At 45.1% G+C, this 20,687-nt stretch overlaps 1 protein-coding gene across 7 annotated transcripts in view; it reads left to right on the forward strand.

Annotated features, from left to right (window-relative positions):
* Positions 1-20,687, forward strand: part of BNIP2 (BCL2 interacting protein 2) — a 646,636-nt gene that overhangs the window by 251,517 nt on the left and 374,432 nt on the right. For all 7 annotated transcript variants that reach the window (XM_069624423.1, XM_069624425.1, XM_069624427.1 and 4 more), the window contains one exon: positions 5,564-5,749. In XM_069624423.1, the coding sequence (XP_069480524.1) occupies positions 5,564-5,749 (186 nt within the window). The remainder of the gene's footprint in view (positions 1-5,563; positions 5,750-20,687) is intronic.

Here is a 20,687-nt window from a genome sequence, read left to right on the forward strand (position 1 = left end):
TTGCTCTTACTTTTAGAACTCTGTTCTCTGTTTTTCTCCTTTATATGGAGTCTACCTTCCTCCATATCTCTTTAAAGGCATCTGTGGTTAACTTTTGCAGCACACAGCTCCTTATGGGCAGTGTTGTTGGGAACCTTTTGGGTTCTCCTTTGAAATTCTTTTCTTATCCTTACTGACTCTAGTTCTTAAGGATCCCTCCTAAAACGTTATACTATGAGAGATTGGCACACACCAGCTTATGTGGAGTGGGAAGGGGATATCTAGTATCACGCTTCTCTCTGCTCCTGTGACTTTTTAGTCACATAGACAAGACAACCCTTGAGTGAGTGAGTGAGTGAGTGAGTGAGTGAGTGAGTGAGTGAGTGAGACACAGAAACCCCCAGGGTATTCCCGCCTAGCCTTCAATGTGCCTGGGCAGGCTGGAAGTGGGGGAGGAGTTATTCACGCCCTTTGTCTGCCTGAATGGAACCTGTGCCCACTGGGTTCTGGCTGTCCTGTTTGATCAGCCACCCGCCCCTTTCTGTGAACTGCTAAGAGATTGCACAGGAGTGTGTGCTGAAACTGAATAAAAGGTGAGCTTCCTGAGGTAAAAGGCAAGTTGACCACTGGAAACTGAAATAACCGAAGAAGACAACCACCAGCGATGCCTGCAAACCCTTTGCATCACTGTGAAGTGACCACTGCTGTCCTGATCCCGATTTCTACTAGACAGAGGAACACCAAAGAGGACTCCTTCTCTTTGGCTGGTCGAACCAACCAGCCCCGAGACTGACTGCAATTTGAGCTATCTCCCGAGGTGATGTGCCTTTCCAGAGCTGCAGACCGCGAATACCAGGAGACCTCTGACCCATTTGCAGTGCAATGTCTATGAGAGGCCGAATCCGTCCAAGTGTTTGCGTTTTTGCTGAGCTACAGGTGAACCTCCAGTGACACCATCCGACTCACCAGAGCGCAGGAATCGAAGGTCGGACGGGCGAATACCATCCTTTGTTTTTTTTTTTTTTTTTTTAAATAATTTTTATTAATTTATTCAAACCAACAATAATGCAAACCAAACACGCAGTGCATATATCAACAGTTCAGTTGTTCGTTTAATTCCGGTCACTGCTCCCCATATCCCAACCTCAATACGAGCCTGTTTATTCCAAACACTTTGTGTCTGCCACACGTGGTGGGGTCTCACTTTCCGTGGATTCCGACAGATCTTGTGTTGTTCCAAACAATTCCGCTATTAATGATTTCCATGCCATCAGGGTTCCCACCTCCTCCTCTCCCCCTACATTTCTCGCCTCTTGCCATACCGTGGTTTCTGCCTCTGCCCATTTCTGCAACTCCTTCCACCACACCTCTACCCGTGGCCTGTGGCATGTCTTCCATCCCATGGCAATCCTCCTTTTTGCAAGCACATATGCTAGGTCCTTCAGTTCACTGACATGTTTCTGTGCTCTGGGGAACCCCCCTAGCAAGCAGGCCCAGGCCGTATCCATGACAATAGTGATCCCTTTTTCCGCCCCTCTCTGTGCTACTTCACCCCAGAAACGCTCAATCACTGGGCATGACCAAAACATGAATTATGAGAGTGCGTTCAGCCTGAACAGCTGTTGCGAGCTACCTTGGTGCTTTGTTGTAAGAATTGGCTGCAGTGGTATTGTGCTATTTGTTTGCTGTATGTGGAACTTGGGGCATTGCGGCTGCCCAATGTCAAGAATAGACTCCCTGAAAATAATCACAAGTCATCCACTTCTGCGCTCCAAAAGTAAATTTTATATGTTGCACAAATTGTTCAATACATTATTACATGTGGATTTTTTGAACGTACATGACAAGAAAAAATAAATCATAGTTTCCACTTTTGACAAAAGGAGCTTCTGATTGTGATTGCAAATTCCTCTTTGCTGTTCAATTTTTAATGGCTCCTCTTTTCTATAGGTAAGTGGTTTGGTAAGATTGTATCGATCTTCTCGATTGTTATGGGGGTTATAAGGTTCACCCTCTACCTTCTAAGTAAGGTTTACCCTCTACACGTGTTTCACCCTGCTTGTGTTGGCAAGGATCCTCAGGAGGGATTTGTAATATACAATTGCGCTAATTGAAGATGTCTTGGGATTCCCTTGTTTAAGCTGTCCTCTAGTGTTGGATAAAGTTTCCTATAGCCGTCCCGTTTTTTTGGACAAGTTGGCTGCATGTGCCCAAACTTTTGTTAACAGTCTGAATATATTACTTGGTCTGGAATCTTCTTCACGGTCGCTTTTGAGGGTGTGCATCGGATCCGATTGTCCGATGACCAAAACATGTGTACCATGTCAACATTTTCCTCATCACATTTGGTACATGCCTGTCGTTCGGCGTTATCAAACCTAGATATTTTTTGAGGTGTCATATATGCCCTATGCGTAATATACAGTTGTATCTGTTTCAGTCTGGCGTTCCTTGAAACCTTCTTATGGTATCCCAGGGCCCGCTCCCACATCCCATCCTCTATCGGGGACCCCACTTCCGCCTCCCAGTCTAGTCTCAATTGCGTTCATTCTTTACCGACCTTTGACATCATCATCTCGTACAGTCTAGAAATCTCATGTCCCCCTTCCGTTATATCATATATTACATCCATAATAGCGTCTGGTTCTTCTTCCAACACTGTTTCAGGCCATGTTTTCCTAATTTTCTGCACCATTCTGTGATATGTAATATACTGGCACGTATGTAATTCCATCTCCTCCCCTAGTACTCCAAAGTCCATAATAGTCCCCTCTCGCCAGATATCTCCCATCGTTACCACCCCTGCCGATTCCCAGTGGGTCCTTATTATCATTCTTAATTGCTTATTTCCCCCTGCCAGTGTAGCTAACGGTATCTGCGGGGAGCATGGGAGTGGGTTGCCCATCATCCGTCACGCCTGGCGCCACATCTTCCACCCAAGCCTCATCATCTCAGGGCGCTCTCCCATTTCTTCCTTGGGCAGCCAGATAATTTCTCTTAAATAAAATGGGCCACAATCATGACCAAACAGCCTAGATTCGGGGGTCACTTCGCCTGAGAGCCATTTGGCAATGTATTGCAGCTGGCTCGCTACATAATAAACCTCATATTTGGGCAGCTTTATCCCCCCTTTTTTGTAAAAGTTCTGCAGCTTCCATAGAGCCACCCTGTTCTGGGTACCATGCCATAGGAAGTCCCTACACAAGCTGTTCAGTTTAGTGAAAAACATCTTGGGTATCAGGTATGGAATGTTCCCAAAATAATGCAGGAGCCTGGGTAGGACCACCATCTTTAGCATCGCACCTCGTCCCATCATCGCTAGGGGCAGCTTCACCCACAATTTCATACACTTCTCGATTTTCACAATGGCCACCTCATTATTGTACCTATGTTCTTCCTCAACCATATGGTACACATCTATCCCAAGGTACCGAAAGGTACTCACCGCCCATGGTATTTGTAACACCGGCAGTCGCCCCCGAGGAGTCCTCCTATAACTGCCTAGCGGGAACATACTAGATTTTTGAGGGTTCACCGCTATCCCAGACAGCCCCGCATATCTCTCCATCACCTCCAGGATATATTGAAGATTTTCTTCCGGGTACCTCAAGTACAGTAGCAAGTCATCCGCATATAAGGAGATCAAGTGTCATTCCCCCCCCACCTTAATACCTATAGTGTCATATTGCTGTCTCGGGTATATTGCTAGGGGCTCTAGGGTTAGTATATAGAGCATTGGGGACCACGGGCATCCCTGTCTGGTGCCTCTGCTGAGTTGCCATCTTTCATAAATCACTGCTCCTGTTCTAACCCTAGCCAGCGGTTCACTGTATAGCATTTTTCGCCCATCTTACATATCCTGGTCCCATTCTGTACCCTGCCAGGGCTGCTAGCAGCCATGGCCACTTGACCGAATCAACAGCCTTAACCGCGTCTAGTGACACGATTGCCATTTCGCCTTCGTGCTTAGTTCCCCATTCGACAACTCGGTGGAGTCGTCTATGGTTATGTGTTATATTTCTGTTCGGGACATAGCCTGTCTGATCGGGGTGTATAAGTTTATCAAGAACTCTCCGCAGTCTGCCAAGACCGTCGTCCATATCTTGCTGTCTTGGTTCAACATCGACAGCTGTCTGTAAGAGCCACAGCTATGCCCCGGCTTGTTAGGTTTGGGAAGCGGTATTATGATCGCTTCCCTTTAGTGACTCCGGCAAACGTCCTACCTCAAACGCCTCATTTAGCATTTCCAACATTGGGGGGAGCACTTCTGCCCTATAAACTTTGTAAAACCCACTAGGGAATCCGTCCACCCCCAGGGTCCTACTCGTAGGCAGCTGCTTCACCACCTCTTCTAACTCTTCCAAAGTGATCAGTGCATCCAGCTCTTGAATACCATCCTTTGTTGGTGCTGAGAAAAAGGCATGAAAACCACAGACTGATCAGAGAAGATGAAGAAATCCGTGCCAAGGTGTGTGTGTGTGTGTGTGTGTGTGTGTGTGTCTCACTCTCACTCTCACTCTCACACACATATATATTCAGAGTCCTTCCTTTTGTCAGACCGAGGAATCTGGAAACCGGGTCTGTCGCTACTGCACAGAGGAGAATCAAGCTATGAGCCTTTCTTCTAGCCTAAGGTACTGTGGGGTGAAAGGTATTGCTTACCTTGAACCAAGAAGTCGCTCCAGAGTGTTAGAGTACGTGAAGAGGGGTCCAGGGTGTCCACTCTTACCTCTGACCCAAGATGTCAGCTTGTGTCTCTTTAGTGAGTCCTTTACAGAGTCTCCATCGTTGGTATCTTTTCCTAGATACTAAAAGTATCCTGAGGAACTTTTGCTTTTCTGCTACTTCTTAAGACTTTAACTCCACTCCTAACTGACTTTTGCAAATAGTTAGGGATTGGACTTTAAAAGCGTTAGTTTGCCAAGAAAGTGTCTCTAGAACTTTAAGCTCTGCTACAGTATGACTAACCAACCTTTTTCCTTCCTAAAAGACTTTATCTTATGTGGTTTCGCTGTTGTACCGAGAATACGGTAGAACTGTCATTGGTGTCAAACTCTGTAACAATTGGACCGCAAGCAACTACCACTGAAGCAGTGGCCTTTGAAAAGTATTTATAAGTATTCCTAAGTGTATTGGTTACTTGAACTAAGTATATTTCAAATATGTTGGTGTAAATATAATTATATATTTTAATATAACATCTGTGTAGTTGCTTGGGATAACTACTAACTGTGTTCATTGTACTTACCTACAGCTCACATCTTCCTCCGCTGATAAGCCTGACTATTCTGCCAGTCTACCAAGGTTCCTTGAGTAGTACAAGCTTATACTAAGAGTTAGGGAACTGTCTGCCAAGACATCATTTTTTGAAGTTTTACCTCTAGTTGACTTTAAGAAAACTCCCCTAACAATAGTGCACAAAATAAATGTACATCTGGAGTTCGTTGCACATGGGCAGAAGGAGTTTCTTCAATCCCAAGTATTATTTTGCAGCTTTTTATAAACCCCAGTCCTGTGAGCTTTCGTGAGCCTTTGAAGAGTATCTTCAGCTGAACTAACATTACCTTTTTGTTTCATTTTCAAGTTGAGAATCATTTGGAAGTGAATGGAAATGCAAGGTCCAGGAAGAAATTATCTGCTCCAAATATCAGTTTAACACTGGACCGTAGCGATGGCTCTGTCCTATCAGAGGACTTGGAGGAAAGTGGAGACCTGGATTTAGATGATATGGACACACCGTCTGAGAACAGTAACGAATTTGAATGGGAAGGTGAATGTTTAAAGTTTTATAACCTACTCAAATACTTGCAAATTGTAATACCTGGCATGTTCTTGTATGTTTACTAGAATGTTTAAGATGTTTCTGAGTTGCTATTCTCTGGAAGACACTGCTGCTCTGGTTCACTCTCCAAATACCTTTGTCAACATAGGAATATCTGCAGATGAGAATATATTGTTGTCATGGTGTCTTAAATGGGAAATGTGGTAATGGATTGAAATACCTACTGTTTGGTGTGTTTGCATATTGCAAACATGTTCTTTTGTTAGATCGCTCACCTATGAAAGAATGCTACTTGCAGAAATTGAACTGACGGCTGAAAGTGTTAAGGACAGAACTGAGCATTCATTCATCTGCACCAGTGCATGCCCGAAGCCATAACAAACTTGTTACGAGTCAATGCGTCTTTCTTTTAACCAACCGCAAGTGTGATACTGGGAACCCTGTGAACTGATAAATTGGATTTATTTAATTGGAGCCAACACATTCACTAGTTATCATCATTGTATAGCAATTAGTATTTTGTCTAAACCTTTCTTATTCTATAATTGCCTGATTTTGATTCACAATCGACTATTTTACTTGTCATCAGGAAAAGCAGGACATTGTGCACAAATCCTTTCTACTTTGGCTGTTTGTGGTATGCTGCTAAGCCGTCTCATTACTGGGCACCTTATGCTTCTTGTCTCAACTGGGAAGACCACTGCTACAATCTCACTGCAGACTGGGCAAGCCACATTTTCTTTAATGAAATATCCATTTAATCTGCTACAATTTACACTCTCTGTATGAATTTGGGCAGCCGGCATTTGCCACCAGTTTGTATCCAATTGTTTATTAAAAAGGGAATGAAAATTAGTCTATACTTTAAAGTTGTGTCAAGTAATGTAGCCCCCGTTGCCTGTCTGCTCTCTGGGTGTTCTGGTGATCTCTGACTTAACATGATTACCCCATGTCAGGAATGCAGATCCGCATAGACTAGGTATACCTCTGTCCACAAGCACCAGTCAGAGAGGAAGGACTACACTCGCTGACCAGTTATTGAGGCCACAGGTGGCTGGAACAAAGGCACCGGAACCCCAGGTAGCTGTAATAGGATATGCAAGCAGAGCGTTACACACTAGCGGTAGAAACAATCAGTAATAAAAAAGAAAATGCCTAAACTGGCAGGGCACCTACCAATGGATCTGCTGGGGATGATGGTAAAGGGAGAGGAAAGCCGGGACCCTTGTAGTCCCCTCCCCTGGGTGGTGCCAGCTGTTTAGTACGATGTATCCAGCAGCTGTAGGTTGACACAAGACGGAAAAAACAATATGGGCCTGTGGTTGATTGTCCCACGTTGTAGGTTTTTGTATGTCCAAGAAACAGACCCAAAAGAAAACGAGACCTTGGCAAACGTGGTACGTGAAGGGAAGTTCCAAGAACAGTTAAGGTGTGTGGTCTGAGGTCAAAAAACGTTGTAACAATGTGTGCCGCTACAGAACGTGAAAGAAGATGCAGTCCGTTTACCGTTGTCGGTTACTGTGAAGTCAAGCGGCCGAAATGCGTCATAGCAGGAGGATGAGGCAAGAGGAGTCTGTGAGACGAAAACAGGATCCAAATTCCAGAGCATCAATCCTTGACAAACAACGCGTGTCACAAGCTGAGTAGAACAGCTGAGAAGTGTTTGAATAACGTGACCAACGTTCTTTTATTCTGTTAGTGTTCTCGTTTGATCACACGAACTGGAGCGTGATGACGGCGCTGTTTGATCAGTGATCGGAACAGCGCAGCCTGACGCTTAGTGAGCGTTTCTCTTATCCTCCATGGTAACCGCCACTATCAACGCAGCCAAAGTTGCCATGAACGCTGTATATGAACTGGCGGTGCTTCTTTAGTGTAAAGGAGAATACAGCGCTGTCTAGCTCGGCTACCATGCCGCAGCTGGATTGAACGTTGGGGCAAAAAAGCATCCTGGTGCATTGCGGGTGAGTTTAGTTTGACCCTGCGTGTTGCTGTATGCATGACACCCTCCAATGAGAACATTTCTATGTGGGTCACAAGGTTAAGACAGTAAATAAATTGTTAGGATGCTTGTCTTCAAGTCATCTGGCGAGGGCTTAAGAAACGCAGTTGTGTTAGATAGGGTTTCCATTGAGTTGTTCCTAACTCACAATAGTAGTGTATTTGTATTTATTTGTATTGACCCAGTCAATACACATCGTACACAGGAAGGAAACTGGGTCAATTGGTAACAAAACAGACAATTTCACGCTGGATCGTACTTTGCATTTCTGAATGCTACAGACTAGCACAAAAAGACCCGCCAGACCTCCACGGCCCTTCAAAGAGGTGTTCCAATAAGATCCATTTGCGAAGCAGCAACTTGGTCTTCGCTACACACCTTCTCAAAATTCTGTAACCTGGATGCTTCCCAGTCTAGGGAGCTAACCTTTGGAAAAGCAGTACTATACTCAGCCATCTAAGAGTATCGAAAAATCTACCCCCTCCTCCAGAGGAATTGACCATACTGCTTTGGGAGTCTATCTAAGATGAGAAATACGTTGGAGGACACAATCCACTCGAAGAACAAGTTACTTACCAACTGGTAACGTTCTTTCGATTGGATGTTCCTCCAGCGTATTCCTCATCGCCCTCCTAACCTACCCCTCTGTAGATTTTTCCGGGTTATTGCCATCTCAAATCTTGCAAGGCTCATACCTGTCTGCCGGCACGGTCTACACAGTACAAGATCACAGGCAAAAAAAGGGCGAAAAAAGAACTTAGGCCAACGGACGCCGCACGTGCTACTTATACACCCGATGACGTCACCCTCGACGGAGGCCTTCGAGGGACCAGCGACTCGACGACATCGACGCACGGCGCCCTCTGCCGAAAACATTTCCGAAGAGCCGCAAAGCTGGATGGAATACATCTAAAATGAGGAATACGTTGGAAGAACATCCAATCGAAAGAACGTTACCAGTTGGTAAGTAACTTGTTCTTCTCATGCAATACACTGATGGTGTTATCTTTTCTTTTGCGCTTGGCAAATATGGGGCTCCAGATTGTTACCATCAAAGGGTATCTAGCAGCGCTTTCCATCTTCAAGTGCACTGCAGAGGAAGTCTCCTATTTTAAGATTCCTATGGTAATTCAATTCTTAAAGGGATTAACTAATGTTTATCCTCCGACTCCCTTTCAAGTCCCACTGTGGGAACTCAATTTGGTTTTAAACTTTCTAATGGGTGCTCCTTTTGAGCCTCTTCATTCTTGTCCATTTAGACTTCTTACCTCAAACAGTTTTTTTAGTGGGGTATAAAATCTGCCCAGGGTGAGTGAGCTACAGGCTTTATCCTGCAAGCCTCTTCATACTGTTTTTCATAAAGACAGAGTGGTATTAATGGTGAAGCCTAACTTTCTCCCCAAGGTTGTTTCTGAGTTTCACATCACTCAGAAAATAACTTTACCATTCTTTTATCCTCTACCACACCCGGGGAAAGAGGAAGAAAGACTTCAGACTGACTCTTGGGGGGCACTGAGTTTTTACATTAGCAGATTGGCAAAACTCAGACAGAATCACCAGTTGTTTGGGCTATACAGGTCATACATTGTGTCTTGCCATCACCAAACAAACCATCTCTAAATGGATTTTAACTATTTCAGAATATTAGACTGGCCGGTAAAGACCCCCAGAACATCTAAGGGCTCACTCAACCAGGTGTGTTGCAACTCTGTCTGCTTTGCAGAGGGGAGTTCCAATAAAGCATACTTGTGCAGCTGCCACATGGTCGTCTGTACACACCTTTACGAAATACTACAGTCTGGATTCCTCCACTAGCCAAGATTCTGTTTTTGCAAAAGCAGTACTGCACTTGTGCATACTTGATCGCTTCAATTTAACTCCCTCCTCCAAATTATGTAACTGCTTTGGGAATGTATCAAACATAAGGAATACGTGGGAGGACACAATCCGTTTGACAAACAAGTTACTTACCCATGGTAATGTTCTTTTGACTGGATGTTCCTCTCACGTATTCCTTATTGCCCCTCCCATCCTACCCCACAGTAAAACTTCCCTTATGGTTACAGTCTGCGCTCTCTCAAGGGAAGTAACCATCTAACTGAAGACAGTGCTTTGCTCTTCAAAAGGGAACTGAGCAACGGGCGCTTCACATGCTGTTTATGCCTGTGATGACGTTGACGTCTGACTGAGGCCTCCGAGGGACATCGACTTGGCCAGGCATTGACGCACAGCATCCTCACTGAAAAATAATATTCATAGGCAGCAAGCTGGAAATTGGGGAAATATCACAGATAAGGAATACGTGGAAGGAACATCCAGTCGAAAGGACGTTAACATGGATAAATAACTTTTTTAGTAAGTGTCTGGCAATGTTTGCCTTGAGGTTTCATTTGTTTAGTGTGTATTTTAAATATCTAATAAATCATTGTATATTTTTGTACTTACTGGTATTATTGGTGGTGTTTTGTCTGGACTCATTGTAGCCCTAGATCACTCGCACACTCCTCTGAGAAGTCTAAGCCTTACCACTCTGTTTTAGTGTCTTTCCTGTTCACCATAATTGGTTGGCCTTCCAAAATCCACCCCCAGGGTTGATTTTGGATCTTAACAGTCACTATATCAGTGATTGGTGAGAATGGCTTGGTTTCCCTTATTTTGTGGAAAGGTAAGTACTGTAGGTGAGAAGGGCACATTATCGCTTTGGAATGAACTCGGGGTCACTATAAACCTGGAACAGGAATAGGTGGGCTAGGCACTATGTTCTGGCTGGATTACAAATGACCAGCTTGGCGCTATATCCTTGTTAAGGTGACTCGTGTGAAAGAGTCAGTTGCCTGCTATTAACGTCTGAATGTGGATTAAGCCAAGAACTGGCAAGGCGCTACTACGTCTGTGTTATGCCAGCAGTGAGAAATACTACTGTGACTGCATGAAGATTAGTGAATCCGGGGAGACCAATAACACTAGTAAACCTGGAACCCTGAAACTTTGTAAACTGACCATCCCAGAAATGTTTGGCTTCAATCCTTTTGAAAGTGGAACTTCCCACTTTTTTTGGTTAAACCCATAGGTTCAGGAGATAGTTTTCTATATTCCTTCTCTTTTTTGCCCAGATGAACAAACTGATGAAAGATGGAGGAAATCGCATCTAGGGGAAGTGCAGAATTGCCTTACAAGTGTTGGTAGCTGTCACCTTACAATTAGACCCATCATGTTACTTTTAGCATAGAGCGTGTGTCAGGAAGAATATTGTTTTGTAGTAGATAAACCCCTGGTTCCTATGGGCATTTAGCTCAACCGCCTCCTACTTGTCATTGTATACGAAGGTTAAAACCTTGCTTTGGATCGTGTAGTTTGTCAGTCCATTGTTACATGATATGCATGTGAAGTTATTTGAAAGTCCTAGTTATTTGTTAGGTTTGCCTGCTACTAATAGAGCTAAAAAGGTGTCCCTTTTGGCAAAAACCATCAAAAAGTAAGATTTGCAGCTTAGTTTGCAGTTGGGAAGTTCCATCAGTAATTTTGCAATAGAAATGTATTGGATTCACTGAAGTGAAATGACGCCATCTCCTAAAACTACTGCTTGATTCGTTCAAAGTACTTTCATCGTTCAGATTAAAGTGAATTGTTGTGAATATGCTGTCAACGTTTTTTCTTTTTTTTCTTTTCTGTGTGTAAACACTGCATTTTTCGATCTTCCTTTTTCCAGAAGAATAGCCCCCCTAAGCTTTATCTTGGAAACAAACAGCTAACATGCGGTAGGTTTTCCCCTCGTGCCTCATTTTGTGGTAAGACTTGTGATACTAAAATGCCATAAATTCTGGCTTCACAGGGAAAGAATCAATATAATTGGGCTCTACCAAAGCAATTTATTTCTCCATCTTTCAGCATATCTTTCATACATCCAATTTGATGCATGCCAATTTCTTTTTCCGTTGCTTGTTTGCTCCCTCTATCTGCATGCCTGACTACACATATCATCCATCTTCAATGATGCTGCACTAAATGAATTTCTGATTAAAGTTGTAATTAGTCAATGAGAAGATTTGTTTAAATTGCGCCTTATATTAAGCTTCTGTTAAAATATTGCACCAGGTAAACGCAACTTAAAAGGTTGTTGTTCTACCTAGTCTAATATCGTTTTGTAACCTAATATACACTAGTTACAACTAATATACACTATTCTAGCAATTTATTCTTAACTGATTTGAAGCCTGACAACTAGCTGCAAGCATCCTGGAATTTAAGGGTAATGTTTTTTCTATGCTCTGGCCTTTACAGTATGCAATTAAAAAGGTTGGTGGTGTGAAATAATTGAATTGCATAACAAATATAACATTCTATTACATAACATATAGTGCTTAATTGACCAGTTGTTTGGTACTCTGTAACACACTTTCTCACACCAGACTCCACTTGCACATTCTCTTACTCTTCTTAATCTTACTCCCTACTTGTTATAGGGCTCACTCCTCCTATTACTCTTCACATTTCAACATAGAAAGGATAGCTCATGGGCAAAGCATTTGTCTTGGATGCAAGAAATTGTGGTGCAATACAGGTTTGAATCCCGATCCCGCGCTCAAACCACTTGCTGGTATTACGCGCATTATAAATGAACAATAAAATAATATTTTAAAAAACATCCTGAATATGAAACCTTTTATATTCATAGGAGCCAATTTGTTTGCAAATGTCACTTTCTAATTTGGGTGTGCAGCTTTTTTGCTGCAAAGTTACAATTTCATATTAAGCTACTATTCTGTTTGCACATTATCCTACACAGAAGGTATGTAAGGACGGACTAAAATATTTGTGCATTGCAAACCTGTCAATTTATACTGCATCATATTGTCAAAGGAGGCTCAGTGTCCGGGTGCTTGCAATCTTTGGGACTTAGTCCTTAAAACTAAAACTAGATGTTGTTAAGTCACATGTTCCACATGCTAAGAGATTCGGCCCTCATCTGTCGTATTGCTACTCCATCAGTAGCAAATCCCCCGCCTCTCCTTAACATATCCACACAAGTAAATTGGAGAAGATTCACGAGAGCTGGCTCAAACCCACAATGTATAGAACTGCCCTGAGTTTATCTTTGCTAACACATTCTAAGACTGATTTCAGAAATAAGATCATTAAAATTAAACCAATTGTATTCATTTAAAAAATGTTGATCCAAAGAAGGTTACAGCCTAGCTCACTGTTCTCCTGTGTCTTTTCATTACTGCCTCCATCCATCATGGACTTCAAACTAAGTATTTTTTGTTTTTCTAAAATGTGAACTTTACTATTCATAGAGTAAGTCTAGTGAAGGCATTGGAAGCTACACCAAGGCCTCTCTCCCTGTTAGAATACTTCATTGACGAAGGAGCCGGCCTGCCTTAAGAAATATGCACAGACTGGTTTTGCTAGAAATATTGTAGCACTTGAGGGCTTCGTATCACAATGTATAATAGAATGTACATTTCAATCTAGAACTAAGCAAAAGTATGCCATTGATGGTAATATGGTTGCAAGGGATCATTACCCAAGCAATACTATAAATTGCTTCTATAATGGATTTACTTTTGTGCACTAGACAGGCAGATGCCAGTATGTGTCTACAGGCAGCCCACATCAACGCTGGAAGGCAGTCTGGACAGGTCACCTGCCTTTCAAAAAGAAATTGTTTCCTGCAGAGTAGATGGGGTGGGACTCCGCAGACTGGGGGACACTGAGCTGCTTGGTATTGGTATTGCTACTTTGACATTCTGGAAATGGCTCAGCAGAAGGAGGACTCTAGCCCCTATGAAGTAAAATGCCACAGTTAGAGGGAAGATGACCAAAATGTGTGTTTGCTACTATCGAATCAGATTTCACCTAATCAGAAATCTTCGAAAAATTGTTTTTTTTCTTTGAATTGGCTAGGTAAGTAGGTACATTTTAAAATATAATTGGGCGAGGTAAGCGGATAGGATAAGGTGAGGGGATCTCTACCCGCATAATAAAAAAATAAATTTGAAGATTTTTTTTTCCCCGACTATTTCACCTTTAGATGAAGTGGATTCAGTGAAATCAGACATCCGCACCTACAATCCAGTGGTCTGTTTTCGGTTACTTCTTCCTGGGAGGAATCTGATGACATCATTGCTTCTCCCCTGGCAAAACATCTCCCCATGTGGCCAGGTGATGGCAGCCGCTACCTGATCGAGAGTCTGGGGGCGGCTATTTGATCACATGGTGGGGAGGTGACCCTCAGAGCGGTGATACATCATTGGATGAAACCGGTTATCCCCATTTCCCTTTTGTGGATTTCACATGCCTTAATAACATATTGTGCTGATTCCCTTCAGCCATCAATAAGACCTACTGGTAACACCTTCCAGTACTCTTCACATAAAATACCAAGAACTGCCTACAACTCCCTTACATCTAGAAATACTGGGACAAGGAAACTGAATGGAGTAATTCAGATCACCAGGACCGAAAAGCACCAGATACGCTCTAGTTGTTGTTGGCGTATGATAGGTGCTGGGACATTTATACGTTTTACCCAGCATGAAGAGAGAGAATGCTACCTGGGAAGGCCGAGCCCTCTGGGTGGGGACCGAGGGACTGCGAAGACGTCAAGACGACTGTGGAGCTGGCATGCTCGAGAGAAAGGCAGGAGACCGAGGACTACAAAAGCCAGTTTACTGTGCTGCGAATGCGAGAGGGAGCGAAGAAGAAACGTCCTACCGGCCATGGGAACCTGGAAACAGCCTCTCCAGCACCCGAACACCGTGCAAGAGCCCAGAGGTAAGTGGGAGCCGCAAAGGATTAGGAAGCTGTTCAGTGAAGCCAGGGAGCCCGCTAGCTGGTGGCAGGACATTGGAGCCCTGCCTCCCCTCTACCGCGAGGTAACTGAAGGACGCAACAAGAAACCAGGGAGTCCTATAGAGAGAGAATGGGACACTTCAGCAACACTGCCAAAGAAAGACAAATGTGTATGAAGTGATAATCTCAAAAGGGTTTAGAGATTAATTTAAGAGATAAACAAGTTTTCAGTTGTATGAAGGCAAGTTTGTAATTGTGCACAATAAATCAAAATAAAAGCCCTGGCTGGAGAGTAAACCAGGCAAAAGCAAGTTTTCAATTCTATGAAGTCAAGTTTGCAATTGTATAAAATAAACCAGATGGAAATACCTGGCAGGAGAGTAAACCAGGTGGAAGAAAGTTCATAATTGTAAAGCCCTAGCAGGAGAATAAACCAGGCGAAAGCAAGTAAAGAAAAATCGGACGAAAAACCCTGGCAGCAGAATAAACCAGGTAAGAGCAAGTCTGCAAGTGTGTGTGGAGTAAATCACCCCTAAAGGTCTGGCAGGAAAGTATGCCAGACAAAGTCAAGTTTGCAAGCCTACACATTAAATGGTATGAAAACCCCAGGATGGGAAGTACACCAGGCCAAGGTCAAGTTTGCAAGTGTGTAAAACCAATCACATAAGAGTCCCGCTATGGGAATACACAAGGAAAAGTAAAGTCTGAAAGCGAAGCTAAACAAAGTGGAAAAGAAACTGGCAGGGGAGTTCACCAGGTATTATGAGGTTGGAACTTACATCCATGTTGGTTTTTGTACACAAATATTGTGTTGAACAAAGAGCACTAAGGAAGATTCATGCCTTTAGGAATTTGAAGTGTCTTGAAGAGAAACCTGGGGAAAAGGAGTTGTCCCCTGGCACTGTGTAAACTTTATCCATTGGACACTTTTGTGTTGGAGTTATATATTTCTTTTGAACTTGAACGTGTGGACACCTACAAGGTTAAAGACCTTACCCTTCTTATATTAGAGTTGTTTTGTAGTATGTGAGTGTTTGGTAAGATTTTCATATCAATGATGCATCTTCCTGACCTGTGTGTCAACCCCAGAACCATTTGCTGGACTGGTAGATTATTTTTCCATATACCTCCGTGAGTGGGAACATTTTTCCACACTCAACACATACTTTTACTCCTGTTATGGGTGTAATATTTAAGACTCTCCATATGTCCTTTTTAATGTTATCCTCTTAGAAAACCTTTTGACATATACTGCCTATTATTGCTGGGTTGCCCTTTGGGCTCCCCTTTTTCATTTTCTCTGGCTAACCTTGTGAGAACTACAGTTCAAAGGATAGAAAGATTATTTTATCCTCTCAACTTTCTTTAGGTGAGACCAGCACACCCCACCTTGTGGAGTGCTGGGGAGATACAATGTATCCCCTTTCTTTTTAACTGTAACATTTCTGTTACAGGAACAAGCTTACCTTTACTGGCTGGTGGCAGTGAACCTTTTTACTAATTCGGTGCACCTTTACCGCAGGATGTTTGCACAGCCCCAGTAAAGGCACCCATGGGTGCTCATTTTACCAAAATTGCCCTAGTCTTCTTTTTTTGCCATGTTAGTGTTCCTTGTCCTTTCTTGGATCTTCCCCTGCCCTCCATGAGACCTTGGTCAAGCCCGCCCAGACTCCAGAGTGTCTATGAAGGCAGAAAGCGAGGGAGGAGTCCAAAACTACACACCCCTTTGTTTTCCAGCCTGCATGCGAGAATCCAGTTCAAACTGGGAGGCTGGCTCTCCTTAAATGACTGCCAACCCCCCCAGGTTTGAATCTTCCAAGTCTGTTTGATTGGCTGGGTTCCTGCATAAAAGTCCGAATCTGGAAGCTAAAGAGTTAGTCAACCACTGGGGCTGAAACCGAAGAGGAAGATGAAACGACAGCCGTAGTGATTTCCAGCGACCGGAAAGCCTGCTGTGTAACCGGAACCTGCTGTTACCCTTCCTTTCAATCGACCTTGGGATTCCGAAAAGGACAACCACAGCCTGGTGAGATCCACTAGACTGGAAATCTGCATTTTGAGCCATCCCATGTCGTGGTGTGAGGGGGTTATAATACCCCAATACCCTGGGACCTCGAGCCATTGTGCAGTGCGTGGTCTTCCGAATTCCAAAACGAGCTGAAACTTTGGTAGCATCCTTATAGCCCTCCAGAGACGTGATTCCAGTCCTTGAAGTACTCTCACCAGAGTGCTGGGCCAAATTGGTGACGCAAATCCAATCAGCGATTTTCAGTCATCTTCTGGCTCCTGAAAAGGGTGCCAAAACCACAGAGCCACATTCAGCCATGAAGAAACTCGTCAGTCTTCATGACAAGGAATTCAGCAACCTGGTTTTTGTCTGCAGCTCTTCTCCCCTGCTGCAACCTATTCTTCTGTGCTGAGTAAACCATGCGAAGAACCTCTTGCCTAGAGCCTTCCATGTGATCCCTGCTGCACAAGCCCTTCCAGTGTCCTGGCTCCAGTCTTCATTTATTTTTTTTTTATTGGACATTTGTATGGCGCCTATACACAAGTGTTTCCAGGTGCCACAAGACAAGAAGGGGGAGGGGAACATGGGATAGCAGACGAAAACAGCAACAAGAAAAAGAGACAGTTATATTGGCCTTGTGACAATCCTACAGTGCAAGTGCTTGAGGCTAAGTGCCGGAGGGGTGAAGGGGGCAGAGGGAGAAGTGCAAATCTGGGGGACTCCACGGGGGTTGGAGGGAGAGGGCTGTACAGGTCACGGTGGCATGTGCTAGGGGAGAGAGGGGGGAGCAAAGGTGAAAGTGCAGTGGGCAGGTGGGCTGGGTAGGAATAGTCCGGTCAAGTGCAAAGGATGCTGGAAGGACTGGTGGGGGGTGGTCTGGTCCCTGTATGACTCAGAAAGGGACCAGGGCCCAGTCACAGTGGCAGGTGGAGGGTTTAGCAAGGGAGGGGGGAGATGGAAGGCATCGGAGAAAAGTAAGGTCTTGAGCAGTTTCTGGAATTTAAGATCTGTCTCAAGTCTGATGGGGAGAGGGAGGCTGTTCCAGAGGGAGGTTCCAGCCGAGGAGAGGGATCTGCCTCTCAGTCTCTGCTTGGAGAAATGTCTGACCTACACAGAGTTGGAGCCGGAGGACGGATGGATTCTGGCTGGGTGGTATTTAGGAAAGGAAAGCTGGATGTAGAGGTCCCAGGCCCCAGACAGCCTTGTGGATGATGCAGAGTGTTTTGATTGTGATCCTTGCAGTCACCAGGAGCCAGTGGAGATACTTTACGGCTGGAGAGTGTTAAGACTGGAGGGGGGGTTATCTGTACCCCTGCCCTCTATTTGGCAGAGTAGAAACACAGAGCACCCCAGTCAAGGTTCTCTATGTGGTAGCAATGGACGAGCAACCAAGGCTTAAACTCTCAGGAGGTGATGCAGGCTGGTTCTTAAGTACAGTGGGTATCCACGCCCCCACAAAGGAATGTCCACACCCTGTTATGTGCGAACACATTTCTTTATATAAAAATATGGTTCAAGATATATGCATCGGGATAGCTTTGGTGATCGGGACTCTACCATAGGCTGGTCTTTGGATCTTCATGTTTTCAGTGTCCTCTGGATGTCTTTGTCAGCTTCTGGTGGCGGGAAACCCACCGGCGGACTTTCTTCAGTAATCGACAACCCTGACTTTCTCCGGCGGGACAAAGACATTGATGGTGATGGCAACGTTGCCCTTCGTTCAAATGTTCTTGGGCAAAGTGGAGCATTGCGGCTCCGGTCATCGAGTAGCATTGCATCAATCTGTCCCCGCTTCTGGGTGACATGACTCGACTGGCTTCCAGCGGTTACGGAAATCCTCCGAACCCCGGTCGACGGCAATGGACTTCGATGGCCTCGATGTCCTGGTGCTTTACTTCAAGATTCTCGGTGGGCCCCTTCTCCAGTCGACAGCCTCTCGGGACTGGCTTCCAGGGTACCTCGATGTAGATCAGCTTTTGCACGATGTTCCCTCGTAGCTCGATGAGAGGTCTCCTAGCCAGGTCCTCTCTCGGATCAGTCCTGGACAGACTCGACAGCTTTTAGATTTCGTCAAAGGTAGCAATTCTTCTTCTTCCAGTTGGGCTTCAAGTATAAGCAGCTTCAAGATTCCACTTCAGCTTCTGAACAAATTGGGAAGTGAGAGGTCGCTAGATAGACACATCTGTCCCTCATTCACTCTGCCTGAGCCAGGCTCAGTCAGCCAATCACACAGAAGGGCATTCATGCAGGCAGGCAGCCAATCAGGCTCACAGGCATTCAAGCTATTCACTTCCACCCAGACACCCATAACAAGGAATGTGGATTGGGGGCAAGCACCCAGCCTTTCAGCACCTCACACTGCATTCATGTCAGTTTCAGGCAGAGCTGTCTCATTCATTGTGACACACACACACACACACACACACACACACAGACACACACACACAGACACACACACACAGACACAGACACACACACAGACACACACACACACAGACACACACACAGACAGACACTCACAGACACTCAGAGAGACAGACGCACTCAGAGAGACAGACGCACTCAGAGAGACAGACGCACTCAGAGAGACAGACGCACTCAGAGAGACAGACGCACACACACAGACAGACGCACACACAGAGACAGACGCACACACAGAGACAGACGCACACACAGAGACAGACGCGCACACAGAGACAGACGCGCACACAGAGACAGACGCGCACACAGAGACAGACGCGCACACAGAGACAGACGCGCACACAGAGACAGACGCACACACAGAGACAGACGCACACACAGAGACACACACCGAGACAGACACACAGAGACACACACACACACACACAGACAGAGACATACACAGACACAGAGACACACACAACATAGAATGCATATTGGTCACCCACCCTATTCACATAGGTCCCACCCCAAGGGTGTACCCACAACATACAGTCACTGGCAAGGCTCCAGCAAGTGTGGCCTGGGCTTCCCCACAATACCATACATGGTTCTTCCACCCAACAGCCAGTCAGGGGAAGGGACAGAGTCAGGGCTTCCCAGGACTTTGGGAAAACAAGTTAACAGGCAATAGAAAGCAAGAAGCCCAGGGTCCATCTTGATTCCTAGCTGAATCCACTGATACCTATGCCAGGCCCTGGATATTAAAATATTGAGGATACTAGGAGCACCTGTCCAATGCCACCAGCCCATACCCTGCTATGTGGTGTGAGAAACCTGAAGGTATCTCACTTATTAGTCCCCGGGGATCTGTCATCCAGGTGGCCAGGACACCGCCATCGCTATTGGATCCAGTTTCTGGGGTAAGACTAGTGAAGGAGACTCACCTGGCTTGGGGTTCCTTGGGGAGTGGAAGTGGGACACTGATGGGTGAGACGCGGTATCCCCCTTCTTGTTATACCTTTTTCCCCATCCTACCCTGTAGGAGCCCCCCGGATCCCCTTTTCCGACACAAACACTTTCGCACACCGCGAGAGATGACAAACAAGCACCAAAGCCATTTACCTGACATGTCCCAACGCCAGGGTCAGCCAAAGTCAGGCAATTAGCCTGAATCACACACACCTGACTGCCCTTTCCCTTCCCCACAGGGATAAAAAGTGGAGCATGAGAGCACAATACATGCCAGGCAGACCGCAAATGAGAGGGCTAACTCAGCACAGCAGTTCAAGAGGAGGAGAAAGACTTCACACATCGGTAGGATACCAAGGAGAGAACTGACCTTGCCTGTATCGACAGAGGCCCGTGAAACCTCCAGAGAAGGAATCTTAAGACGGCGAACAATAGCCAGCGTGTGTTGCAGCAGATGTTAACTGTACACAGCTGCCTCCTCCACTGCCAGCCAAGCCGGGGAGAGACTCATGGCCCAATGGTACCGCCTTGACTCCACAGACAAGAAAGCCAAGCAGTTAATCACAGCCGGTGAGTCGAGGGGACAGCTGATAAGAAACCAAACTGTGTTGAACGAAAGTAGCAAGCAGCTGATTAAAGAAAGTTCAAAGAACTATTGATACGCAAAGGGAAAGCCAGCATAGCAGATTCAAGCACCACATGGGTGCTCACTTGAAAAACTCTGGGCAATGACCCTGTTGTTGAACTAC

The sequence above is a fragment of the Ambystoma mexicanum genome, chromosome 11, assembly GCF_040938575.1.
Source record: "Ambystoma mexicanum isolate Mex_15411 chromosome 11, UKY_AmexF1_1, whole genome shotgun sequence".
In the NCBI taxonomy this organism is placed as follows: Eukaryota; Metazoa; Chordata; class Amphibia; order Caudata; family Ambystomatidae; genus Ambystoma; species Ambystoma mexicanum.